The sequence below is a fragment of the Carcharodon carcharias genome, chromosome 12 (genome assembly GCF_017639515.1).
Source record: "Carcharodon carcharias isolate sCarCar2 chromosome 12, sCarCar2.pri, whole genome shotgun sequence".
NCBI classification, from domain to species: domain Eukaryota; kingdom Metazoa; phylum Chordata; class Chondrichthyes; order Lamniformes; family Lamnidae; genus Carcharodon; species Carcharodon carcharias.
This window is the reverse complement of record NC_054478.1, coordinates 16,756,491-16,784,172: the sequence shown is the minus strand read 5'-3', so window position 1 is coordinate 16,784,172 and position 27,682 is coordinate 16,756,491. Positions and strand designations below refer to the sequence as shown.

The window sequence follows — 27,682 nt, the reverse complement described above, 5'->3', positions numbered from 1 at the left end:
TGCCTCTGATCTATAAGATGCTGGGTTCAAGTTCCACTCCAGGGCTTGAGCATAACAGTCTAGGCTGACGCTCCATTGCAATACTAAGGGCGTGTCACGTTGTCTGAGGTACAGTTTTTGGATGAGACATTAAACTAAGGCCCCATCTGACTGCTCGTGCGAATGTAAAAGATCCCATGGCATGATTCCGGAGAGCAGGGAAGTTATCCTGGTGTTCTGGCCAATATTTATTCCTCAGTCAACATCACAAAAACAGAGTAGCTAGTCATTATCACATTGCTGTTTGTGGGAGCTTGCTGTGCACAAATTGGGAGAAAGCTTCTCATCCTGGTGGTGAGCTTGGAGGTGGGAAGGGCATGTAAGTAGTCGGGATGGTTGTGTACTGGAACCGTGCCAGCTTCCGGCCTCCAGAATTAAATTCTGGGCGAGAAGGCCCAAGGTCAACCCTCTGAGGCCCGTAAGTAGCTAATTAACGACCGCGCTAGGGCCTCATTCAACACCAGTGGTATTAACCCAGCTGCAGGCTGCATGACAGGTAAAACTGTGCAGCCAGCTTGTCACCTCCTGGGTCGGGGGTTCTATCAATTGAAGGTATTTGGTGCCTGTTTGAGGGACTCCACGTTGGAGAGTGGGGGAGCCCACTGAGAACCATCCCCCCTGTCCTTGCTGCCAAGCCCCGCATCGCTCTCACTGCTACACACACACACACACACACACACACCGCACCCCCCGCCCCCCCCCCAACGCCCTACCACTTTACTTAACTGCGGCCTGGCTCCATGATCCTGGGACTCCGGTAGGTGTTTTTCCGGCAGCAACCACGCCTTCCCCGAGGCACTGCAGAGCACCGGAAGTACCAGCCTCTGATCGGCTGCCAGCTCTCAGTAGGTGAGCCTTCGGCCCCTGGGGTCTTGATTCCGAGGGGAGGGCCCGCCAGTGGCCTTGCCGCGCTGCCCGATTGGCGTGTAGCTTGGCGAGCTTTCCCGAAAAGAGGCAACGCGGACCCCTTGCCACCTCTGCAGTCGGCGGGTGAGACCCCCCGATACCTCGACAAGATTCTGCCCGTTGGCTGCTGTGTTTCCTACATTGCAACAGCGACTGTTTCAAAAAGTACTTCACTGGCCATAGAGCACTTTGAGGTGTCTGGTGTTTGTGAAAGGCCCATTAGAAGTTCAAGTCTGTCTGTCTTTATGTGGAGGAGATGTGTTAGGAGAGCTTCACAGCAAGGGCTGAGATCCATTGTGGGGATTGCACTTACCTGGAGTGAGTGGAGCATTGAGTGCATATTGAAGGAAGATGCTTGGGTGTTTTTTCTTCAAAAAGAAAGTGCTTCATGTAATGTGTCGCATGTGACTTTCATCTTCCTTCTCTTGGGCTGACTTATGAGTAATGGCTTTTTAAAAATTTGTTCATGGGATGTGAGCATCACTGGCCAGGCCAGCATTTATTGCCCATCCCTAATTGCCCTTGAGAAGGTGGTGGTAAGCTGCCTTCTTGAGCCACTGCAGTCCAGGTGGTGTTGGTACACCCACAGTGCAGTTAGGGAGGGGGTTCCAGGATTTTGACCCAGCGACAGTGAAGGGACGGCGATATATTTCCAAGTCAGGATGGTGAGTGACTCAGAGGGGAACTTGCAGGTGGTGGTGTTCCCATCTATCTGCTGCCCTTGCCCTTCTAGATGTCTGCGCCTTCATTCTCTTTTCTTTATTCTGTTTAGTGGCCAGCCAGCCAACTGGTTAAGGAAGCGGGAGGTGCATTCTATACTGGACCTGGTGCATCTACAGGTGGGCCTTCGCACCCAGAGCATCGGCATGGAGTTCGATGGCTCAGGGGCATCGTACACGCTGCTGATCCGAAATCCGTCCAAGTGCAAGAACTTCATGCAATTTTTCACAGGTGGGTGGATAGTTAACACAGAGCTTTTGATGTATGTATCCCATATTGACCTACCTGAAAAAGAGGCTTGATGACAAAACATTCCACACCGGAGACACACACATACACCTTTCACGCCTTTGCTTCCATTTATATAGTGTCTCGATTGTCTACTGGACGTTTCACGTCCAATTATTTTATGAAGTGCAGCTGCTGTTGTATTGCAGCAGCTAATTTATGCACAGCAAGCTCCCACAGCAGCAATGTGACAATGACCAGATCGTCTGCTTTTAGTGATGTCAGTTGAAGGATAGAAGATGGCGCAGGACACCGGGGAGAGCTTCCCCCTCTGCTACGGAACAGCTGCATTGGGATCTTTTACCTGAGATGCCAAAGTGGGCCTCGATTTAACGTCTCATCCCAAAGGCAGCACCCCCAGCGATGCCACGCTTTCTCAGTACTGGCGCTGCGTTATGTGTTTCCGAGTGGGGCTTTCTGTGACCACTCTCCATCCTAAACTGCTGCCCCTAACACCCCTCCCCGCCCCTCCCACCGATCTCTGCTGCTTAGTGCCATTCAAGGTTACCCTTTCGATACTTAAGGCTGTACAAAGTGCAACTTACAGGAGACAGAAACGCTGCTTCAGTGATATCTGCTGAACTGGCCTTGGAGTACAATAGTGCCTCTACAGACAATGGCGCAGTGTTAATGCTACAGGCTTAACTTTATTACTATAAGTGCAGCACCTCAACCAGTGGGGTTTGCTACTGAGCCCATGAGAGTCTGTTCTTGCTCTCACTTCTCCTCAATCCTTTTCAAAAATGGTTAACTTATAAGGACAGCTCGTGCAGACTAGGCTTGTATTCCCTTCATGGAGAATTTAATGAGCTATAGGTGAACTGACTAGAGTGTTTTCTCAATGTTAAAATTTGTAAACCCCTGATATAGTAGAAGCTAATAGTTGGTAACATTAGACTAAGCAAAATGATAATCGAGCTGTTCCTATAGTCGTGCTTTTGTTCAGTACAGATGATATCAATATTGACCACTTGCCTGGATGAGTGCAGCTCCAACAACCCTTGAAGCTCAACGCAATCCAGGACAAAGCAGCCCACTTGATTGGCACCCTATCCACCAACTTAAACACTCGCTTCCTCCACCACTGATGCACAGTAGCAGCAGTGTGTATCATCTACAAGATGCACTGCAGCAACGTACCAAGTCTCCTTAGACGGCACCTTCCAAACCCGTGCCCTCTACCACCTCGAAGGACAAGGGCAGCAGGGACATGGGAACACCAAGTTCCCCACCCCAAATCACACACCATCTTCAGGTCATTCCAGGCATATTGAAACCAAGGCACCACAATCACTAGCATGGAGCTAGTGATAAAACCCAGGAAACCTCTGGTCTACCCAACTCTCCTACACATGCACAGCGTTTTCAATAATCTTGAGAGGCCAGCATTTATTGTCCATGCCTAATTGCCCCTTGAGAAGGTGGTGGGTGAGCTGCCTTCTTGAGCCGCTGCAGTCCATGTGGTGTAGGTACACCCACAGTGCTGTTAGGGAGGGAGCTCCAGGATTTTGACCTAGCGGCAGTGAAGGAACGGCGATATATTTCCAAGTCAGGATGGTGAGTGGCTTGGAGAAGAACTTGCAGGTGGCGGTGTTCCCATCTATCTGCCACCATTGTCCTTCGGGGTAGCAGAGGTCACGTTTGGAAGATGCTGTCAAAGGAGCCTGGGTGAGTTGCTGCAATTTATCTTGTAGACCGTGCACACTGGCTGCCACTGTGTGTTGGTGTTGAGGGGAGGTGAATGTTGAAGCATAGAAAATAGAAGCAGGAGTAGGTCATTCGGCCCTTCAAGCCTGCTCCGCCATTCAATATGATCATGGTTGATCCTTTATCTCAACGCCACAATCCTGCACTCTCCCCATACCCCTTGACACCTTTTGAGTCCAGAAATCTATCTATTTCCTTAAATATATTCAGTAACTTGGCCTCCACAGCCTTTTGTGGTAGAGAATTCCATAGGTTCACCACCCTCTAAGTGAAGAAGTTTCTCCTCATCTCAGCCCTAAATGGCCTGCCCTGTATCCTGAGACCTTGAAGGTGGTGAATGAGATGCTGACCAAGCAGACTGCTTTGTCCTGGATGGTGCTGAGCTTCTTGTGTTGTTGGAGCTGCGCTGACCCAGGCGAGTGCAGAGTATGCCATCACACAACTGACTTGTGCCTAGTAGATGGTGGACAGGCTTTGAGGAGTCGTGGAGAATGCAGAATGAGCTCTGCTGATCTGAGTCTGAGAGGGGGAGCCTAGTCCCTGGTGTGTTTTCCCTGAGATCAGTGACTCAGTCTGAACTTTGTTGTAAACTCAACACAGGCACGCCTGAGCAGCAAGAGGCTGGGCCGCTGAAAATGGCAGGGTGGCCAAGGACACGACACAAAACCTGTTGTGGCATCAGCAGAAAATTGCCTTGTGGCATTTAGGAAGATGTGGTCTTAAAGTAGCTCGTTCACAATTCCCACTGTCAGTCACACCAGCGAGAGTTGCTCATACGTTCACCACAATGCTCTCAAAACAATCCCAAAGGGTTTACTCAGTCACAAACATGCCTGAGCACGGAGGCTGGACTGGACAGGGATCACCGCTCAAGGCTGCTTGCCAGCTATAAACCACCCCAGCTCTAACCTTGAGCTATTGCTGGAAAAATAAAGGTATTGACGCTTTTTGTCTTGCACTCCTCAGGACACTTTGCAGGTTTGCCAATAAAAGGGGAGGACAACAATTTATGCTGTATGAGAAGAGAGTGCTGATTGGTTGGCAAGTGGACTCTGATTGGTAGAGTCATTGCCGTGGAGAATGCACCAGTGATATTGACTGACAGTTAACTGCCAAGCCTTATTTGAAATTTAAACCAGGCAGCTTGACTCTAATTGGTCAGGGCGTTGCCCTGAGGAATGAGTCAACAAATGACTGACTGTCACTTATTTTGTTTGGCTGAAGCGGGCACAATGTATGTACATGTTCTCTCTGTCTGCAAGAGCCCTGTGTATTAATATATGTAGCTTCCAGTACACACACATGCTCCACACTGCAAGCCTGACTGACAATCTTAAATTGGTTGTCAGCATAATTCTTCGCACATTAAAGATCATGTTGTCCAATCGTGGAATCACATCTAATGTTGGACACTGTTTCTGAGTTTTGCAAGCCCGAGCTGGTTGGTTATGGTCTGTACCTTGCCTGTTGTGAACAGCGGCTGGAACATGCAGTTTGATACAATCTGCCAGTCTTTGGAACGTACAGCATCACACTGGCACTGAAATTCACTTACCACATTATTCATTTGTGTGATAGGCAGAACGTCTTTTTGCTCTAATCTGCAAGATTTCTTCAGAATTAGCTCCAGTGGCTTATCTGTTGTGGGTTTGAACATTGAAGTCTTAAACAACATTGATCTAGGAACCACAGAGACATCGGCTATTCGAAGGGCCCTGGCGAGTTCGAACAGGGTCAGCACCTGGGCTCAGAATCAAATTCCAACATTATAACAATGTTCTCCTCATAATCACCTTTCTTCAATATCCATTTTGTTGGAAGCATTTATAACAGGAGGGTGCAGCCCAGGGTGTCACTCATGCCAGTGCTGGGGAGTGCTGCTCTGCCTGAGGTGGTGTTTTTCAAATGATACATTAAACTGAGGCCATAATCTGCAATCTCAACTCGTAACCACTGTGTTGAAGAGCAGAGGCGTTCTCCCTGGTGTCTGAGGCCAGTATTTATCCTTCAACATAACCTGAGAATAGATGATTTTGTTTATTTCATAATAACCTGAAGAAGAGTCATACGGACTTGAAGCATTATCTCTGTTCCTCTCCCCACAGATGCTGCCAGACCTGCTGAGTTTTTCCAGCATTTTCAGGTTTTATTTTCTCATTGCTGTTTTGAGGGAGTTTACTCATCAAATATTTGCTGCCATTATTTCCTTCATCGCAACAGTGCAGTCACTTCAAAAAAAAATACATAATTGGGTGTAAAGCACTTTGGGACATGGAGGTTGTGAAAGGTGCTATAGAAATGCCTTATCGGTGTTTTCTTCCTCCACTTGATGTTGACTCCTTGCTAGCTCCAGTTGTACAGCTGCACTCCATTGCCAGCACTTGCCCTTTCTTGATTTGAGAGCCTTCACAATGAGTGCTATTCCACCACTGAGGCATCACAACTTACTCTGATTCAGATCCTGTCTGCACTGGCTATCCATTCACTCATGCCCCAGCAAAGGCTGGTAAAAGGGATGGAGAAGTGGATGGTGGGGTCACTGAGCAGCACTTAAAATTATTCAAATTATTCTCCCCCCCCAACTTAGAACCACTATGGCACAGAAAGCGGTCATTCAGTCTATTGAACCCATGCCTTGTCTCTGTAGAACAATTCAGTCAGTCCCATTCCCCCCCTCTCTATCTCTGTAGCCCTTGCAAGTTTATTTCCCACTAGTACCCATCCAAATCCTTTTCAATATCATTAATCATCTCCACTTCCACCACCAAAATCTTAACAGAAATGAGAGCCTCTTTCTTACCCTATTTGCGCACGCGCACACTCAGATTGTTAAAACAGGTGCCAAGGTTCTGCATAAGAAAAAAAAAAACCACCTGGAATTAGCTGACCTATAATCAGGCTCCTGCACACAGACCCCAGCATCTATCTCTGTGTCAAGGAGAAAGCCAAAATCAGACATGCCACCCATCGTCTGATAGCTTTGCCGACACTGTGATGAGGTTTACACACTTTGCGACTGGAATACCGGAGCGTTGCAGAATGTCGCTCCGCAGAGAGTTAATACCCCCCCTGAAAGAAGTGAGTGAGGGGGTGGGTATTAATCATCTTCACAATTAATCAAATCACTGTGAAACACCTTGGAATGTTATTGTGCATTAAAGATGCTATATAAATGCTATTATATTGGTGGAATAACCGGGTTCATTCTGAAGGGCGAGGAGCATGTTTGCGACGTTAATTTATTTGCTCGTGTTGTACTTCCTTAGACCAACTCCTCCCAGTCTAAGTCTTAGAATCATTGCGACACAGAAGGATACGGGCCAAGTGCTGGTAAATGGGATCAGGTAGGTAGGTCAGGTGTTTCTCACATGTCGGTGCAGACTCGATGGGCCGAAGGGCCTCTTCTGCACTGTGATTCTGTGAGGTCATTAGGCCCATCGAGTCCATGCTGGCTCTCTGTAGAACAATCCAGTCAGCCCCATTACCCCCCCACCACCCCCACATCACCTGTTGAGTTTATTTCCCACAAGCGCCCATCCAATTTCCTTTTGAAATCTCAACAAAAATGAGAACCTCTTTTTTATCCTATTGTTTGCACATGATCAGATCATTAAACAGGTGCCAAGGCCAGTATAAATACCCTTGGTAATAGCTAATCTCTCTCCAGGTCAGCACCAACAGGCCTCAGCATCTCTGAGGAAAGCAAACTCAGTCAGGGCTCCCCCTCTGATGCCACCCGTAGTCAGATAGCTTGCCAACACTATTGAGGTTTACACGATCAGCATTGAGGTCCCACCTTTGCAGGCTGCCTCCCAGTTGAAAGACGGCTGCTCAAAACCAAGCCTTCAAAGGCAGGTGGACACCGAGGGCAAATCCACAGAGTGGCTTTATTGGCTGCCAGGAGGCCGGGGTGTGATAAGGTCCAGTGTCGCTGGAACTGAGGGGCGCTCGGCACTCTGGGAAGTGAGGTCATTGGCCGTAGCTGGGTTCAACTTGTGCATGAAGTCATCGCGGTGGCTAATCGAAGGCAGCTGAGGGGGCCTGTCAAGGGGAGGGGTGCTTTCGTTGTCAGTCAGCTTTCAGGAAGAAAGACTTGCATTTATATAGAGCCTTTCAGTGCCTCAGCATGTCCCAAAGTGCCTTACAGCCAATGAAACGCTTTTGCAACGTAGTCACTGTTTTAATGTAGAAAAGGCAGCAGCCACTTTCCACATAGCAAGATCCCACAAGTACGATATTGACCAGTTAATGTGTTTCTTTCGTGATGTCAGTTAAGGGATAGATATTGGTTAGGACATTGGGGATAACTCCCCTAGTTTCCTTCGAAACAGTGGCCGCGGAATATTTTATGCCCACCTGAGAGGTGCATTTGTTTAACATCTAATCCAAAAGTCTGGTACCTCAGACAGTGCGGCGCTCCCTTGGCGCCGGCCCCCTGACGGTGCGGCGCTCCCTTGGCGCCGGCCCCCTGACGGTGCGGCGCTCCCTTGGCGCCGGCCCCCTGACGGTGCGGCGCTCCCTCGGCGCCGGCCCCCTGACGGTGCGACGCTCCCTCGGCACCGGCCCCCTGACGGTGCGGTGCTCCCTCCGTACTGTGCTGAGTGTGTCAGGCTGGATTTTGTGCTCAAGTGTCTGAAGTGGGACTTGAACCCACTACCTTCTGACTCAAAGGCGAGCCTGCTACCCACTCAGCCACAGCTGCATCTACAGTTGACGTTCTCAAAGCCATATTTCTAGAGTGTGTTTGTTCGTAGGCCTTGTTATTAGAGAAGGACAGATCCCAGTTTAACTGAGGGGCAAGAGACACGTACCACACCCTGGTACTGTGTAGATGGATCGGCAGCATCTTAGGGCTTAATCCCCAGTCAGTGCTGTGGGTCGATTTCATCGTGGGGGAGAGAGCTTGTTAGAATTTTGAAACAACATTAATGAACGGGGTTTGAAATGAGCAGGGATTCTTGCTCCTGATTATGATCCAGTGAGTGATTCACTTTGCATTCCAACTCCTGGTTTCTTGCAGACATGGTGCGGCAGCTGACTCCGAGATCAATCAGTAAACTGGAATCCATCTGCTTCACCCGTATGGACCCACACCACCAGCTCTGGTAAACACCAAAAAGTTTCTGTAATTTTCATCCGTCTTCCCTTGGGCTGCTGCTTATTAAAGGGCTGCTGCTGAGGAGGTTTGGCTGGTACATAGTAAAATTTTCTGTTTACAAGGGGAGCCATGCATCTTGTTGAAGAGTTTGAATGATTAGAAAATCACACAATACAAAAGGAGGGCAATCCACCCATCATACCTGTTCCGGCTTTTTTTTTTGAAAGAACTTGTCCAATTGGTCCAGCTCTCCTCTTTCCTCACGGCCCTGCAAGGTTTTCCCCTTTTGAGTATTTATCCAGTTCCTTTTTGAACGTTATTATTGAATCTGCTTCCACCGCCCTTTCAGGCAGCGCCTTCCAGATCACAACTCACCAAGTTTCTTTCAAAAAAAAACCTGATCTCCCTGTGCTTCTTTCGCCAAATATCTTTTGTCCTCTAGTTACCGACCAGAAATGCTAGTGGGAGTAGAGTAAATAAAGAAAACCTATCAAAACCCTTCAGATTTTGAACACCTCTATTAAATCTCCCCTTAACCGTCTCTGCTCTAAGGAGAACAATCCCAGCTTCTGCAGTCTCTTCACATAACTGAAGTCCCTCATCCTGCTACCATTCTAACAAATCTCCTCTGCACCCTCTCCCAGGCCTTGACATCCTTCCTGCTGTGGTCTAATTTGCTTTTTATTCTTTCATGGGATGTGGGCGTTACTGGCAAGGCCAGCATTTGTTGCCTATCCCTAATTGCCTTTGAACTGAGGGTAGTTAAGAGTCAACCACATTGCTATGGGTCTGGAGTCACATGTAGGCCAGACCAGGAGAGGACAGTAGCTTCCTTCCCTAAAGGGGATTAGTGAACCAGATAGTTTTGCTGACACTCAATGTTGGTATCGTGTGCCATCACTAGTTTGTATTTATTAATTGGATTTAAATTTCACCAGCTGCCATGGTGGGATTTGAACCCACGTTCCCAGAGCATTTGCCTGAGCCTCTGGATTATTGGTTCAGTGATATTACTGCTATGACACCATCTTCCCCATGGTGGTGCCCAGAATAAGACAGTGTTCCAGCTGTTTTCAAATCCTTGGTGGGGTTATAACTCATGTTCTCTGCATTATTAATCCAGGGGAGGGGAGCAGATACAGTAGATACAAACTATTGCGCTGGTTGGGCAGTCTAGGACTAGGGCGCAGAGTCTAAAAATTAGAACCGGACATTTTGGGAATGAAATTAAGAAGTACTCCTATATATATATATATACACACACACACACACACACACACACACACACACACACACACACACACACACACACACACACACACACACACACACACACACACACACACACACAGGTAGAAGTTTGCTGCTCTTCCACGAACAACAATTGATGCTAGGTCAATGATAAATTTAAAATTGAGATTGATTTTTTTGTTACCCAGGGTTAAAGGATATGTGGAAAAAGCAGGTGTATGGAGTTAGGCCTCAGGGAACAGGCTCGAGGCACTAAATGGCCTTTTCCTATTCCTATATTCTAGTAACGTAATCACGACACCCGTGTAAGTGCAGTTTCTATGTACAACACCATTGATAACCATACCTTATATTTATATGATAGGGAACAAAGGCTAATGGTCGGTGATGCTTTTGCGAATGGAAAATAGTCTCCTGTGGCGTTCCACAGGGCTCAGTGTTGGAACCCTTGCTGTTTGTTGCATATATTAATGATTTAGACTCAAACTTGGGAGACGTGATTGGGAAATTTTGCCGATGACACAAAAATTAGCCGGGTAGTTGATGCTGAAGAGGATAGCTGTCCACTCCAGGATTATATCAATGGGACTGGTTGAGTGGACAGAGAAGTGGCCAATGAAAATCAATCTGGAAAAGTGTGAGGTAATGCATTCGAGGAGGGCAAACAAAGCAAGAGAATACTCAATAAACGGGAAGTTGTTGAGAGGGGTTGAGAAAGTCAGAGACCTTGGAGTGCATGACCACAGGTGCTTGAAGGTGGCAGGACAGGTGGTCAAGAAAGCATATGGAATGCTTTCCTTTATTGGACGAGGTATTGAATACAAAAGCAGGGATGTAATGATGGAACTGTATAAAACGCTGGTTAGGCCACAGCTGGAATTTTGTGTACAGTTCTGGTCACCACATTACAGGAAGGACATAATTGCTCTGAAGAGAGTAAGAGGAGATTTTAAAGAATGTTACCAGGACTTGAAAATTGCCGCTGTGAGGGGAGATTGGATAGACTGGGGTTGTTTTCCTTAGAACAGAGGAGGCTAAGGGGTGACCTGGTTTGAGGTGTACAATATTATGAGGGGCCTAGATAGGGTAGACAGGAAAGACTTGTTTCCCCTAGCTGAGGGGTCAGCTCCCAGAGGGCATAGATTTAAGGTGATTGGTGGAAGGATTTCTGGGGACATGAGGAAAACTTTTTTCACCCAAAGGGTGGTGGGCATCTGGAATTCACGGCCTAAATTAGTGATTGAGGTTGAAACGCTCAACTCATTTAAACGGTACTTGGATCTGCATCTGAAGTTCTGTAACCCGCACGGCTACGGACCAGGTGCTGGAAAGTGGGATTAAATTGAGCGGCTAGCTTTTTTCTCTTTTTGGCCAGCGTAGACATGATGGGCTGAATGGCCTCTTTCTGCACCTTAACTTTTCTATGGTTCTATTCTTTCGCAGAAAGTGGGCGTTGGTGGTTAGACCATCATTTATTGCCCCTCCCTTCAGTTGCCAAGACCCTAAGCTCTCGAATTAACCCCATGAGCCTCTACCTCTCTTCGCTCCTTAAAACCTACCTTGTCTATCCTAGTGTCTCCTCATGTGGCTCAAAGTCAAATTTTGTTTGACCACTCCTCTGAAGTACCATGGGAGGTTTCATTGTTAAAGATGCTATATACAGGCAAGTTGTTGTTGCTCGGTTACGATTCTTGCACTTTAACCTCGGCTGTTCTATTCCTGACACCTTTCTGTCCTCCAGGCCCCTCATCTGCGAGCATCCATCTACTGACTCACCTGAGGATCTGTCTCTCAATTACCTGTATGTGCTGGCGTTCCTGCTCCAAGGTAAATCATGGTGCGGGAGGTGGGATGGGTATGTGTGTGCGTCACTAGTGTCATAAATGACAAGTGCTTGCTGCCATTGGACACAGTTCCTCTACTACCCTTTCAGGCAGTGAGTTCTAGACCTCCACCACCTTCTGAGTGAAGAAATTATTCAACTCCCCTCTAATCCTTCCACCAATTCTCCCTGGTTATCGATCTCTTTGCTAAGGGAAATAAGTCCTTTCTATTCACTCTATCTAGGTCCTTTGCCACTTTACAGACCTGAGTTAAATCTTCCCTCAGCTCTCCTGTTCCTGTGTCAGGTATGGACCTCTGATACACGTCGTGAATCTTCATGTTTCAAGATCTACCATTGGACTAGAGCTGTGCCCGATATCTATGCTGGACACAGTCTGCAACAAAAGTCACTGAACCATTTGCCTGTGCATAGCCAGTTTAGAAATCTCATTATTCCAGCTCTTTTGGGTTTGTTTCTGTCCCTATTGGTTTTAATTGTGGACCTCACGGTGTAAATATAGTCAGTGAGGAAAGCTGCATGTCAGACTGCTGCTGTCAAATACCTGGGACCTCAGGACTTCCAGATGCAGTGGGTGTGAGGCAATCTTGTAAATAAGAGAAATCTTTATTGGAAATTGCAATTTTTACAATCATGTGACCTATTTCAACACTCCAGACTGCTGTTGAAGTGCGTTTGTGGCCATTTTACAATTCAGCAGGGACCCTGGAGAGATTTAGGATTAACGTGAGTTTAGACCATTACAAAGTTGCTGAGTCAGATTCTGTTAGAGTACTCGGGTGCTGGATTTAAATGACAACGCTTCTCTAAACAGGGGCTTCACTTCCATTCATTCTTCTCATAATCTCATTTGGAGGCAAACCCCTCAAATGGTGTTTATTTGCATATCCAGTTGCCTTTTGGCCTGCATTTCCTGCCACTCCTCATTTGGTGTCTGTGGCTTGGGAGTATACACTGAAGGAGAATGCAGAAGCAGCACTTCTAGTCCATAGGTCTATACACAGCAGGAATCATTCTCCAATTTTACCCACAGTGCAAGCATAGCTGGGGTCAACTATTAGTAAAAGCCTGCTTTCATTGCCAGAGGGACAGGAACAAGCCACCATACCAGGAGTGGTGAGTGAAATCCTGTTTTAAAAACGTAGATTGTTACAAGTTTTTTTTTATAAAGGGAGGGAGAGGATGGTGAAAGAAGGGAGAGTATCGCTGAACGTACAAACAGAGCTCTGAAAAAGAGTCATACAGACTCTAAACGTTATCTCTTTCTCTCTCCACAGATACTGCCAGACCTGCTGGGTTTTTCCCAGCATTTTCTGTTTTTACTTCACTCATGAAAAGTCTGGCTCTAAGCTTTAGACTATAACCCCTAATCCCAGACTCTCCAACCAGCAGAAGTAGTTTCTAGCTATCCTTTCTGTTCCCATTAATATCTTCAATCATACCGTCCCTCAGCCTTCTAAATTTAAGTGAGTACAACCCTGGTTTGTGTAATCTCGCCTTGTCTGGACTCCAAGGGTTGAATTAGATCATTTTGGTAAACATACAATGTACTCTCTCCGATATATCCTTCCTTAGGTGTGGTACCCAGAACTGCTGACTGTACTCTAGCTGGAGTCCAACAAGGGTGTTGTATAGCTGCAGCCTGACTCGTGCTCCTTTATATTCTAGTCCTCTGGATAGAAAGGCCAGCATTCCAATAGCCTTTTGGATTGTCTTCTGTACCTGCTTGTGAGGTTTTAAAAGCAAATACCGCGGATGCTGGAAATCTGAAATAAAAACAGAAAGTGCAGGAAAACTCAGCAGGTCTGACAGCATCTGTGGAGAAAGAAACAGTTAACGTTTCGAGTCCATATGACTCTGCTTCAGAGCTAAAGAGAAGTAGAAATGTGATGGAATTGGTACTGTTTAAGGGGGGGTGGAGCAGGTAAAGCAGGATAGAAGGTCAGTAATAGGTGGGGGCCAAGGAGAGATTAACAAAGATGCCATGGACACAAGACAAAGAGAGTGTTCCTGGTAGTAGTGAAGACTAAAAAGGTGCTGATAGTGGCATAAAGGTAAGAAAGTAGATGGACATTTTAATGATCTGCGTACCTGAACCCTAAGTCTCTATGGACCTCCACTGTTTCTAGCTTTTCACCATCTGTAAAAGTAATCTGTATCCATTGTGTCTAAAGTGGGTTATCTTACATTTGCCTGCACTGAAATCAATTTGCCACAATTTTACCCATTCACTTAACCTCGGCAGTCTTGTAATTGGAAACATATCGCCGTTCCTTTACTGTCGCTGGGTCAGAATTCTGGAACTCCCTTCCTAACAGCACTGTGGGTGCACTGACACCACATGGACTGCAGCAGTTCAAGGTGGCCACTCACCACCACCTTCTCAAGGGCAACTAGGGATGGGCAATAAATGCTGGCTCAGCCAGTGATGCTCACATCCTCTGAATGAATAATTTTAAAAAATTATTCTTCATCTTTACTTTGCAGCAAGGAGGTGCTGGATATGAAGCAACAAGTCTAGCTCATTACTGAAAACTATTTCTGCTGGTTAGGGAGTCTAGGGCTGGGTGTGGTGGGGTTAGTGAGGGTGAAAGGGTCCATAGTTTAAACATTAGAGCCAAGCCTTTCAGGAATGAAACGAAACATTTCTACACTCGGGGTGGTAGAAATTTGAAATTCCCTTCAGCAAATGGCATTTGATGCTAGATCAGTTGTTAATTTTAAAATTGGTGATTGATAGATTTTTGTTAGCCACAGGTATTAAGTGATGTGGGTTAAAAGTGGGTAAATGGAGTTAGGCCACAGCTCGGCCATGATCTCATTGAATGGTGGAACAGCCTCAAGGAGCTAAATGGCCACCTCCTGTTTCTGTTATCCACCCCTATCCCACATTCCCAATCTTTGCTACCAGGTTGAATTGAAAATTTACAACAGTGGTCAAGCTTTGACATCTCATCCTTCTTTTCCCAACATGTTTGCAGATGGCAGCCCTTCTCCAGTTAGTGTGCTTGCAACCTCATCAACCATCTACTTGCTGGAAGAGGACCACCAGTGGAAGAAGATGATGAGCGAGGTGGACAGACCTTCCCCCAGTGAGATTCCAACAAAAGAGTCACAAGCCATCAGTGACATCAGCTCAGTCAACCTCTATCAGTCTGCTGCACAGGACGTCCAGCTCCGATTTTACCATGAGGTACATTGCCCTCCTTAACTTCACTATTTCTGTTTCCTGGCTTCAGCCTTTAGCTGGACCAAGAGGAGCAAGTCTGCTCCCTGCTGGCTCCAAGGATGCTGCCCTTAAGGTTTTCTACAGCCTCCCTCTCCTTCCCACTGGCATCATTCCAGAGAACATTATGCCCAGTAATTGGCTGCTGGCAGTGTCAAACAGGCATACAAGGCCGCCATAGCTCTGGTATGGTAGCCAAGTGGTTATGGTACTGGGCTTGTAACCCCAAGATCAAGAGTTCAAGTCTCACAATGGCAAACTATGAAACAATGTAACTTCATCTGAAAACAGATGGAAACGTGTTTGTACTCGAAAGAGTTACAAGGCCGCCATTCTGACATTGGTATTGGGGAGATTTATCCTAGATGTCAGCCCATGCAGTTCCTATCCTGGGAGTGTTTGATGGGGACAGTGTAGAGGGAGCTTTACTCTGTATCTAACCCCGTGCTGTACCTGTCCTGGGAGTGTTTGATGGGGACAGAGTAGAGGGAGTTTTACTCTGTATCTAACCCCATGCTGTACCTGTCCTGGGAGTGTTTGATGGGGACAGAGTAGAGGGAGTTTTACTCTGTATCTAACCCCATGCTGTACCTGTCCTGGGAGTGTTTGATGGGGACAGTGTAGAGGGAGTTTACTCTGTATCTAACCCTGTGCTGTACCTGTCCTGGGAGTGTTTGATGGGGACAGTGTAGAGGGAGTTTACTCTGTATCTAACCCTGTGCTGTACCTGTCCTGGGAGTGTTTGATGGGGACAGTGTAGAGGGAGCTTTACTCCATCTAACCCTGTGCTGTACCTGTCCTGGGAGTGTTTGATGGGGACAGTGTAGAGGGAGCTTTACTCTGTATCTAACCCCGTGCGGTACCTGTCCTGGGAGTGTTTGATGGGGACAGTGTAGAGGGAGCTTTACTCTTACCACCCCTGTGCTGTACCTGCCCTGGGAGTGTTTGATGGGGATGGTTTAGAGGGAGCCCCTGGTCAGGTTAGACATAAACTGTTCCATTCCATTTCTGAATTCTGTGCTCCCTCTTCCACATCATTGACTGTTTGCAGGTTGGATATTATGGTAGGGGCCTATTACAGAACCACTGCTGCACAACTGGGCACTTGATGGTGTTCCCCAAACAAGCCTAACATTGACCCTGTGTGATGAGATTGTGGGAGGGGAGGGTGAGTTGAGTTTCTTTTTCGGTTGGAATGGGTGGCAGAGACGTTTGCTTAAAGGAGGGTGCGTGTTAGGTACGGGTTTACTGGGGCTCTGCATCTTCGGATGTGGTTTGGTCCTTGGGGTGTTCTCAGCTAAGATCAGGGGCGTTACTTGGAGGCGATGGATCTTTATTTCTCTAACCCCTCATTGCTTCCCCAGGGAAGCCGGACTGAAAGCACCTGGCACCTGCAGATGGAGTGCGTGGAGCTGGTGAGGGATGTGGTGGACTGGGTCCGGGAGCCATGGAAGGACATGTTCGGAGTACCACTGAAAATCACTGTCCACCAAACATTGGACTAGACTGGGAAACGTAAAAGTGTTCAGATAGGATTGCAAGACACAATGACAAGAAACTGAGAAGATGCGATTTGATGACTTGTGAAGATCCGAGGTGAACAGAAACTGATTCCTGCCAGTGGGAAGGATTTGTATTTAAACCTTGGTGAGAGAATATTGCCATCAGTACGGAATAGTGACTGTGATCACACGGCAGGTGGACGAGACCCACTCACACAATGAATATTTGCCTCATCTCTGTGCTTACTGACCTTTTATAGGACAGGGTTTTTGTTTTAAAGTAAGTTTTCTGTCCTGTTGATAGTTTCCACTCCCTAGTGGGATAGGCCATTGGGACCGACCTACCCGCCGCCCCCCAACCTCAATCTCACCTGGACCCCCCTGGCCCTATCAGTGCCAGCGGGACCAGTGCTGGTCTCAGGGTAACAGTGGCAATCTGCTGTAGACAAGACTTTAGGCTCCTGCCTCCTTGTGTTTGTCGGGAATCTCGAAGGGGCCGCTGAAGGGAAGGGATTTTTTTTTTCTCCGTTCAAGTGCTTGTAATTTGCGTGCAAACCTGGCGTCAGTGTTTCAACTTGACTCACTAACCGTTTGGAGAGTGCAGGGGGGGGTGGGGGTTGGGGGGGGGGAGAGTTGGATTTTATTGAAGAGCTGCGGTGTGTTGTGTTTGGGTGATTTTTGCACCTTTACCTCACTCACTAAGGTGTGGTAACCATCTCACAATCGGCTGGGCACCACAGCAGGCAGCCGCCCAGGTTAGAGGAAGGACACTGAGGAATGAGCCACCCTGTCCACTTCCCCGTTTTATAAATGCACCCGTGTTGCCTGTTCCTCATCAGTGGATCAGCCTGCGCTCCATCTGTTACACACCTTCCATGTGGCAGTTTAATGGGAATACCAGCTGCCGACCACACAGTTCACACGCTATCCTCATTGGGAGAGAGCCTAAAGCTCTCCATCGGCGAGACGCTGAGCTCTTTGCTGTTGACCTCTGGGTTACATGGACCCCCTCAATTTCCGTTTGAGGCTGTTCTGTGCGCTCAGATGATTGCAGTGACCATCTTCACTTGCCCACTGGCAGAGTCAGGTGGGCCTTTGCTGAGTGAATATCCATTTATCCTGATAAGCTGAATACGAGGCGGGGATTGGGGGTGGCCATTGGCAAAACCAGGAAAAGCTGGTTGCTGCACTGTCTGTGATGCTTGGTTCTAACACTGTCTCCACTTCTGCCCTCTCTGGGTAGCCACTCTGCTTTTCACAATCCTGTTTGTGCCTGCTGTTACATTGCTAAGCTGTGCTGGACTGGATACGGGTGCACAATGTAGATTCACTGGGGAAGCCTCTGAGTTGAAACACACAGTGCCAACTGCACAGTCCAAGAAGACACATCATGCTGTAACTGCTGACCCCGACTGGTGACTCTTAACAGAGCAGGGGAAACACCGGCTTTCACATCTGCAGGGAGGTAGGGGTGCAGGAGCTTTGCGAGAATGGGGAGGCTTCATGCCATTCTCTGGACCCTACCCACGAAGATGGGCAGCTTGTCTTGGGCATAACTGTTGGCATAGAGCATCACTCAGAGGTTTTTCTACACTCGGCCTTTCAGCCCATTGAGCCTAACCACCTATCCACTTGGGCAATGAGGGAAATATCGGTGTAAAGGAGACGTCCTTATAATAACCTGTAAATTGGATTCACTCCTCTACTTATATTCCACTTTGTATCAAGCCGTGTCACTTTTCTTGCCTACAGACCCACGGGGAAGTGACGCACGTTCCTTTTCTGTTTTCCTCTCCCCGCAATTTCTCCAGAGCCCGCCCCCGAATCAGTGGTGCTGTTTCCTGGATGGGTTGGGAGAGCTCCCTCAGTGTCTCTTTCCCCCAAAGTGTAGGAAAGATGACACTGCGTTGCTGAAGCCAGCTTCTGTTGGTGGCTGCTGTCTGGATGCCGCAAGCTGTTTATATTGACTGTTCCTTTTAATTTGAAGGCATTGCTGATTCCTCCGCCCGTCCTTTGGTTTAACTCTCAGAAGCTGGGGCTGTTGCCAGTGCGAGTGCCCGTGTTTCCGTGCCAAAGTTTGATCACTTTGCTCTTTGTCCCCACGCCCCCCCACCTCCCCCACTCCAACCCACTCCGTCCTGCACGTGGTTGACTGCCCACCAAGGTAAACAAAGGCAGCTCACTCTCACTTGGATATTATCCCATGCTGTCTGCAGCACTGACCACTGGGGTGATGCCCGAGAGGACAGAAGGGTTGTGGACCCCTCCTCTCACTCCACATGTACACATGCACTCCTTGACCTAGTCAGGGAGCTTAATGCACGTTTGGTTACAGATGCTGACTGGCAGTCGCACGTTGCGGTTCCGGCTTTACTTTGAGGTGTGGTTGTATGGAGGTGCGTGGAGAGCGAGAGAGAGAGACTGCTGGGGATGGGGGGGGGGGGATGGTCTCTCTGGGCGATGCTACTCATTGTGTCTGTCCAATCAGACAAGGCCGGAGTGAGCTTGAACTCCCTCTGAGCTGCTCATTCCATGGGAAGGATTTTAAAATAACCCATTTTTGTTTTTTTTTTATTTAAACCCACTGCTTGTTGAGAATGAATGGCGGGGAGGTATGTACACGCCCACCTCTCCTGGGTGGGTGACAGCCTGTGCAGCAAATGTGTCTGGACTCTTGCACTGATGCCAGTTGATGCCAGGAATGTATTTATCTTAAAAAGTATATTTGCTACATGAACTGTGATTGTTGAGTTGTCTATTCTGTATTTTTGATAACTTTGAGAATAAATTTCAATGTGAAGCTGGTGCTATGTGATCACATATTCCTGTCTAACAGTTTACTACCCTTCACATCCTGCTGCCCTCCCTCCCCAACCAGCTACATGCCTGGGATATGGTTCCACTGAGAACTTCTAATACTGCACCAGACTCTCCATTCCTCATATGTAATCCCAGACATTGGGTTTCTCAATGCAGCTCATCACCCCATCTGCTCACTGGTTTACATTGGTTCCTGGTTTACCAATCCCACCAATTTTGAAATTCTCATCCTCATATTCCAATCCCTCATTGGACTCACCTCCATAAGCTCCTGCAACCCTCTGAGGTCTCCGTGCTCCTTCATTTCCATTACAAACACCATTCGTGGCCATACCTTCAGCTGTCTGGGCCCGAAGCTCTTGAATTCTCTCCCTAAACCTCTCTGCCTCTCCCTGCTCCTTTTAAGACACTTCCTTAGAAGCTACGCCCCCTGTCCTAATATCACCTGCTTTGACTCTGATATTGGGGCAGGTGATCCAAAGCTTAGTCAGAGAATGAGATTCCAAAGAGTGTCTTAAAAGAGCAGAGATGTGTTTAGGGAAAGAATACCAGAGTCTAGGGCCCATGTAGCTGAAGGCAAGGCTGCCAGTGGTATAATAAAATAAAAATTGGGGATGCACAAGAGACCAGAATTGGAGGAGATCTCGGAGGGTTGTGGGGCTGGAATAGATTTCCAAAGTAAGGTCCCTTCTGACTGAACATTTTCCCCTTGTCTTTGTACCCCACCTCCCCATCAAACCTTCAATCCTGTTCTGCTGGCGGACGAGATGTTGTTTTAGTTTGATGAGCAGCGAGTGTTTGACGGGGGAGGGGAGGGGTTAAGCTGAGGTGCGAAGAGTTCTCCGAGGAGCAGATGGCAGTGGGGGTTGGGGGGAGTGGGGTGATATTGTCGCCTGATGCTGCAAGCCCACCTGGAGGGGGCCAGAGACAAAGCTCAGGATTTACGAGGGTCACAGTCTGTTAAGCCTCCATTCAGCAGGAAGCAAGGCTGTTACTGCCCTGTGACTGAGAGATTCCACACTCCATTGCTGAATTATCCAGGAGGCAGCCTCCATCAATTGTATCTTCAAAGTGGAACTTGCAGCTATGCAGAGAGACCTGGAGGCTGCAGAGAAGGGGGGAGGGTGTAGGAATTGTGGATTCATTAGCTGCCAGTTCTGATTGTTGTGTCCTCCCCTTGTTTAAACCAACTGCCTTACTCTGACTGCAAGATATTAAACCACACAACATCATTCCTCTAAGGCAATGGTTTTCATGGTGATGCAGATTGTGGGAGTGTCAAACAGATGAAATAAGCCTTTTTGAAGGATGGTTGCAGAGAGAGGCACGTTTCCCCTTACACTGTTCCATCAAACACTCCCAGAGCAGGTACAGCATGGAATTAAATAGAGCTAAGCTCCCCCCACACTGTCTCATCTCATCTCTCTGTAGAATCTTTTGCCTGTTATTTTATCCCATTCCATATTAATTTATTCAGTCAGTATATATCTTTATATGGTTGTAACGGAACAAGCAATCGACCATGACACTGACCACTCTCTAACATTGCCTGCAGCTTGTTATGGTATCTATTCATTCATGGGATGTAACCATTGCTGTCAAGGCCAACATTTATTGCCCATCCCTTGTGCCCTTGTGGAGGTTTTTGAACAGTGTGGTGATGGTAAGCGGTTTGATACAGATCCTCTTGCGATGGACCTTCCATCGTTTTCTCTTGGCAGGGGAGGTTTAACCCTCCACATCTGGAATTGCCGACTGTAGCAGGATGATTTCAGGAAGTTTCACCCCATCATAGGCCAGTGTGGAATCGGAGTTACCCTGACCAGGTAAGAATATTTGAGCTTCAGAAGAAATTATTTCATTGACTCTGAAGTTTTCCTGAGGTTGTGAAAGATGGTGAATAAACGCAAGTTCTTTGTTTCTCTCAAAGTGCTTTACACTCAGTGAAATACTCCTGAAATGTAGTCAAAATGTAAGAAATGCAGCAACCCTTTTGATCTCACAAACAGCAACATAATTCCCAGATGACCTGTTTTTCAGTCATGTCTGTCAAGAGACAGATATTGGCCACCAAACAACTGTTCTCAAAATAATGATCTTTATTTCTTACCTCTACCCACCACCGTGACCAAATGCTAGGCAATGACCATCTCCAACAAGACAGAATCTAACCATTACCCCTTGACATTCAATGGCATTACCATTGTGGGCAGATGGTGCCTTCGCTTTATGCCCCATCTGAAAGACAGCACCTCTGACTGTGCAGCACTCCCCAAGTGCTGGCACAAGGGGTACGGGTCTAAAATTCTTGTGCTCAGTTCTCTGGATTGTGCCTTGTTCCTGTTTCATAGAAGCAAAAAATAGCACAGCATTTGGCCCATTGGGTCTGTGCTGGCTCTTTTGAAGAGTAACTCAGTTATTCTCACTCCCCCTACTCTTTCCCCTGAAATTTTCTCTCCTTCAGATATTTGTCCAATTCCCTTTTTGAAGGCTGCTACTGAATCTGCTCCACTGCCCTTTTAGGCAGCGCATTCCAGAACCTAACCACTTGTTGCATTAAAAAGGTTTTGCTCATGTTGCCTCTGATTCTTTCTCCAGTCACTTTAAATCTGTGCCCTCTGATTCTCGACTCTTCAGGCATTGGAAACAGTTTCTCTTTATATAATCTATCTAAATCCTTCATGATTTTGAACACCTTTATCAAATCTTCTCTCCGCTTTCTCTTTTCATTATTCTTTCATGGGATGTGGGTGTCGCTGGCAAGTCCAGCATTTGTTGCCCATCTCTAATTGCCCTTGAACTAAGTGGTTTGCTAGGCCCATTTCACAGGGCAGTCAACCACATTGCTGTGAATCTGGAGTCACATGTAGGCCAGACCAGATAAGTAGGACCGATTTCCTTTTATAAATCATTCATGGGATGTGAGCATCGCTGGCTAGGCCAGGATTTATTGCCCATCCCTAATTGCCCTTGAGAAGGTGGTGGTGAGCTGCCTCCTTGAACCGCTGCAGTCCATGTGGTGTAGGTACACCCACAGTGCTGTTAGGGAGGGAGTTCCAGGATTTTGACCCAGCGACAGTGAAGGAGCGGCAATATATTTCCAAGTCAGGATGGTGTGTGGCTTGGAGGGGAACTTGCAGGTGGTGGTGTTCCCATCTATCTGCTGCCCTTGTCCTTCTAGATGGTAGCAGTCGTGGGTTTGGAAGATGCTGTCAAAGGAGCCTTGGTGAATTCCTGTAATGCATCTTGTAGATGGCACACAATGCTACCACTATGTTGGTGGTGGAGGGATTGAATATCTGAGGCTGTGGATGGGGTGTCAATTCAAGCAGACTGCTTTGTCCTGGATGGTGTCAAGCTTTTTGAGTGTTGTTGGAGCTGCACTCATCCAGCCAACTGGAGAGTATTCCAGCACACTCCTGACTTTTGCCTTGTAAATGAGGAGTCAGGAGGTGAGCTGCTACTCCACAGAGTTCCCAGTCTCTGGCCGGCTCTTGTAGCTACAGTATTTATATGGCTGGTCCAGTTCAGTTTCGTCAATGGTAACCCCCCAGGATGTTGATAGTGGGGGATTCAGCGATGGTAATGCCATTGAATGTCACGGGGTGATGGATAGATTCTCTCTTGTTGGAGATGGTCATTGCCTGGCACTTGTGTGGCACGAATGTTATTTGCTACTTATCAGCCCAAGCCTGGATATTGTCTTGCTGCATTTGGACATGGACTGCTTCATTATCTGAGGAGTCGTGACTGGTGTTGAACATTGTGCAATCATCAGCGAACATCCCCACTTCTGACCTTATGATGGAAGGAGGGTCATTGATGTAGCAGCTGAAGATGGTTGGGTCTAGGACATTAAAGAACAATAGTGAACCAGATGGGCTTTTACAACAATTGATGACAGTTACTGAGACTAGCTTTATAGTTCCAGATTTTATTCATTGACGTTAAATTCCATCCACTGCCTTGTTGGGATTTGAACTGTTAGTCTGAGCCTCTGGCTTGCTAGTCCAGTGACATCACCACTACACCACCATGCTGTTTTGCATTATGAAAGCTGCCTGCCTTATTTCCATAGCAGAGTGACTGAATGTGTAAATGTATGAAGCTATGAGTATGTTTGCTGCAGTTCTTATCCTTTGCCTGAAACCATTCCAGCTGCTGGAGGCCAATTTGATCAATGACAATCCAAAAACCCAGCAGCCGTTATCATTGCAGTCAGCAGCAGTGAGCCATTCTGAGTGAGTAAGGTTAGAACCAAACTGAGAATTGTCAGTTGATGCACTGGGGGGATCATCAAGACTGTGATCTAACCCGATGCTGTACCTACACTGGGAGTGTTTGATGGGGACAGTGTAGAGTGAGCTTTACTCTGTTTCTAACCCCGTGCTGTACCTGCCCTGGGAGTGTTTGATGGGGACAGTGTAGAGTGAGCTTTACTCTGTTTCTAACCCCGTGCTGTACCTGCCCTGGGAGTGTTTGATGGGGACAGTATAGAGGGAGTTTTACTCTGTATCTAACCCCGTGCTGTACCTGTCCTGGGAGTGTTTGATGGGGACAGTATAGGGGGAGCTTTACTCTGTACTAACCCCGTGCTGTTCCTGTCCTACAAATATCTGGGGAGGCGCCGTGGGTCCAAATCCAGGCAGTCTCCTGGGCTGTGCCTCTTCTCACTGTGGCTGGTTGTTTACAATTGTGGTCAAGAGACTCGGGCTGGCAATCCTTGACTACACAACACTGGCCATATAATGTGTTCTTTTGGTTCAGAGATTCAAGAGTTAATACTTGGATGTAAATATGTAAGTGGAGAGGGAGGAGGTGATGGAATGTGTCCTGTGTAAGATTGTTCCATGCTCAGAGGCTATAACAGGACTGTACACGAGCAGCAGATGTTTCTGAAGCTTTGTTTTTCTGAACAGGTCATTTAAAAAGACACCTGAAGCCTAATGGTACAATGTTAAAGGGGATGCAGGAACAGAGGAATCTGGTAATGTGTGTACACAAGTCCTTAAAAGGTTTTAGGACAAGTTGTTTTAAGAACAAATACACATGGGATCTTTGGGTTTTGAAACCAAATGAAGGAAATGTTAGCTGATCTTTGTGGAATCTTCATAAAGAAATGTTGCCTGTAGGTGTACTGAACATGCTGGTATCAATATGTAACTTGCAAAATTGCACTTAATGCAGTTTAATTGGAAGCAGTTTAGAGAAGGTTCACTAGGCTGATTCCTGGGGTGAAGGGGTTGAGGGGAGCTTGGGCCTATACTCATTGGGGTTTAGAATAATGTCGCGGGGGAAATCTAATACTCGGGGCCACAATGTTAAAAATAAGGGGGCTCCCATTTAAGACGGAGATGAGGAGGTGTTTCTTCCCTGAGGGTCGTTAGAGTTTGGAATTCTCTTCCACAGTGAGCAGTGGAGGCTGGGTCATTGAATATATCCAAGGCTGAGTTAGACAGATTTTTGATCGGCGAGGGAGTTGAGGATTGGGGGGGTGGGGTGGGGGGAGGGGGGTGGGTGTGGTGGCAGCAGGCAGGAAAGTGGAGTTAAGATCACATCAGATCAGCCGTGATCTTATTGAATGGTGGAGCAGGCTCGAGGGACCGAATGGCCTACTCCTGCTCCTGTTTCTTATGTTCTCATGCTCTTATGTTCTTATGTTTTTGTATAGTAATCCCCTGTCTGATAAATCCAACTCGTCAGCAGAGTAGGGACCACTCTTCAGTTTTATGGACCTTGGGACAATACAAGTTTGGAAAGCCAGGCGTTATCATTGTGTTGTGCAATACGGTTATTCACGCACCCTCTGTCACAAATTACTGAAAGCCGAGTAATAACATTGAGAACAATTTAATGTTTCTCCTCCACCATCCCATTTGCCTGAGGGAGAGTGTAAAGAAAATATTTAATAGTGAATAGCTAAAAAGCTATATAACTTGCTGGTTAGGCCCCAGGTGGGGGTATTGAATTCAATTCTGGGCACCACACATTTCAGTAAAGCTTTGGAATGGGTGCAGAGGAGAATTGTAGGTAGATTGGTGGCGCAGTGGTAATGTCACTGGACTAATAATTCAGAGACAAAGGCTAATGTTCTGGGGACATGGGATGGCCGGATTGTCACATGAAGCGGGACCGGGCCGACTAGGCCTGTATTCACTGGGAGTTAGAAAAATGAGAGGGGACCTCATTGAAACGTATAAAATTCTGACAGGGCTGGACAGACTGGATGCAGGGATAATGTTTCCTCTGGCTGGGGGGCCCAGAACAAGGGGTCACGATCTTAAGATACGGTAGACCATTTAGGACTGAGATGGGGAGAAACTTCTTCACTCAGAGGGTGGTGAACCTGTGGAATTCTCTACCACAGAGGGCTGTAGAGGCTAAGTCACTGAATATATTTAAGAAAGAAATAGATTTTTAGACTCTAAAGGCATTAAGAGGTATGGGTAAAGGGCGGGAGTATGGCATTGGATTAGAAGATCAGCCACGATCATATTGAATGGCAGAGCAGGCTTGAAGGGCTGAATGGCCTACTCCTGTCTCTATAAAGCTAGCCTCAATGATGGTGACCTTGACAACTATCATCGATTGTTTTAATAATCCATCTGGTTCACTAATGTCCTTTAGAGAAGGAAATCTGCTGTCCTTACCTGGTCTGGCCTACATGTGACTCCAGACCCACAGCAATGTGGTTGACTCTTTTCTGCCCCCTGAAATGACCCAAGCAAGGTCAATTCAAGGGCAATGAGGGATGAGCAACAAATGCTGGCCTTGCCAGTGACGTGCATGTCCCATGCAAGGGTCAAGAAGTACCAGGGACGAGGGACTACAGTTATGTGGAGAAGCTGCTGTTCTCCTTCGAGAAGAAAAAATTATGAGAAGTAATAATGGCATTAAAAACCATGAAGGGTTTTGACACTGGCAGGAGCCTCGGTGACCAGAGAGATGCAGATTGAAGATAATTGACAAAAGAACCGGAGGGGGAGATGAGGCAAGTTTGTTACAATCTGAAATACCCTGCCTGAAAGGGAGGTAGAATCAGATTCAATGGTAACTTTCTAAAGAGAATTGAATGAATAGGACAATGGGGAGAAGCGCAGGGGGAGTGGGAATAATTGAATGGCTTTTTCAAAGAGCCAGCACAGACAGGATGGGATGAACGGCCTCCTGTGCTGTCTGAGTCTATCATGAGACTCCACTAGCTGGCAGGACTTTATTCCTCTTTGTGGCAGTGAGTAATTCGCACCAAATTTTTTTTTCTATATTATTTCATGGGATGTGGGCGTCGCTGGCAAGGGCAACATTTGCCCATCCCTAATTGCCCTTGAACTGAGTGTCTTGCTAGGCCATTTCAGAGGGCATTTAAGAGTCAAGTACATTAATCTGGAGTCACCCCTGGGCCATACTGGATAAGGATGGCAGATTTCCATCCCGAAAGGACATCAGTGAACTTGATGAGTTTTTATGATAATCGACGATAGTTGCCACGGTCACCATTACTGAGACTAGCTTTTATATCCCAACTTTAATTATTTGAATTTAGAAAATAATGGCCGGGGTGGGATTTGAACCCATGCCCCCAGAGTATTTGCCTGGGCTGCTGGATTACCAGTCCAGTGACATTACCACTACACCATTTCCCCTGCGTTTCTTTCCTTTCATTCATGTTCCTCCACTCCCGAAGACACCCACTCATGACTGTGTCTTGTAGGGGAGTGGTGGGTGGTTACTGTTGCACCACTGTCGGGAGGCCTGGCTGATGATGACAGCCAGCTGTTTGACCACAGAAGGCGTTGCAATCCCTAGCCTGCTCCATTGGAAAGTGAGACCCTGGTTTGATCTTCATTTTCTCTAATGCCATGTTACAGTGAACAGTGGTCCAACATGCTTCCCCTACATCTTAAACCATAAGACATAGGAGCAGAAATTAGGCCATTTGGCCCATCGAGTCTGCTCCGCCATTCAATCATGGCTAAGTTTCTCAACCCCATTCTCCCGCCTTCTCCCCGTAACCTTTGATCCCCTTACCAATCAAGAACCTATCTATCTCGGTCTTAAATACACTCAATGACCTGGCCTCCACAGCCTTCTGTGGCAATCGATTCCATAGACTCACCACTCTCTGGCTAAAGAAGTTTCTCTTCATCTCTTTCTAAAAGGTCTTCCCTTTGCTCTGAGGTTGTGCCCTCGGGTCCTAGTCTCTGCTACTAATGGAAACATCTTCCCCACGTCCACTCTATCCAAGCCTTTCAGTATTCTGTAAGTTTCAATCAGATCCCCCC

At 47.2% G+C, this 27,682-nt stretch overlaps 1 protein-coding gene across 3 annotated transcripts in view; it reads left to right on the top strand.

Annotated features, from left to right (window-relative positions):
• Nucleotides 1-17,165, top strand: part of LOC121284842 (serine/threonine kinase 11 interacting protein) — a 106,575-nt gene extending 89,410 nt beyond the window's left edge. For 2 of the 3 annotated variants that reach the window (XM_041200635.1, XM_041200637.1), the window contains exons 22-26: nt 1,718-1,896; nt 8,681-8,765; nt 11,751-11,836; nt 14,834-15,045; nt 16,443-17,164. In XM_041200635.1, the coding sequence (XP_041056569.1) occupies nt 1,718-1,896; nt 8,681-8,765; nt 11,751-11,836; nt 14,834-15,045; nt 16,443-16,583 (703 nt within the window). In that variant the 3' untranslated portion in view covers nt 16,584-17,164. Of the gene's footprint in view, nt 1-1,717; nt 1,897-8,680; nt 8,766-11,750; nt 11,837-14,833; nt 15,046-16,442 lie in introns of all 3 variants that reach the window. The other variant, XM_041200636.1, reaches the window with a different exon arrangement.
• The last annotated feature ends 10,517 nt before the right edge of the window (nt 17,166-27,682 follow it).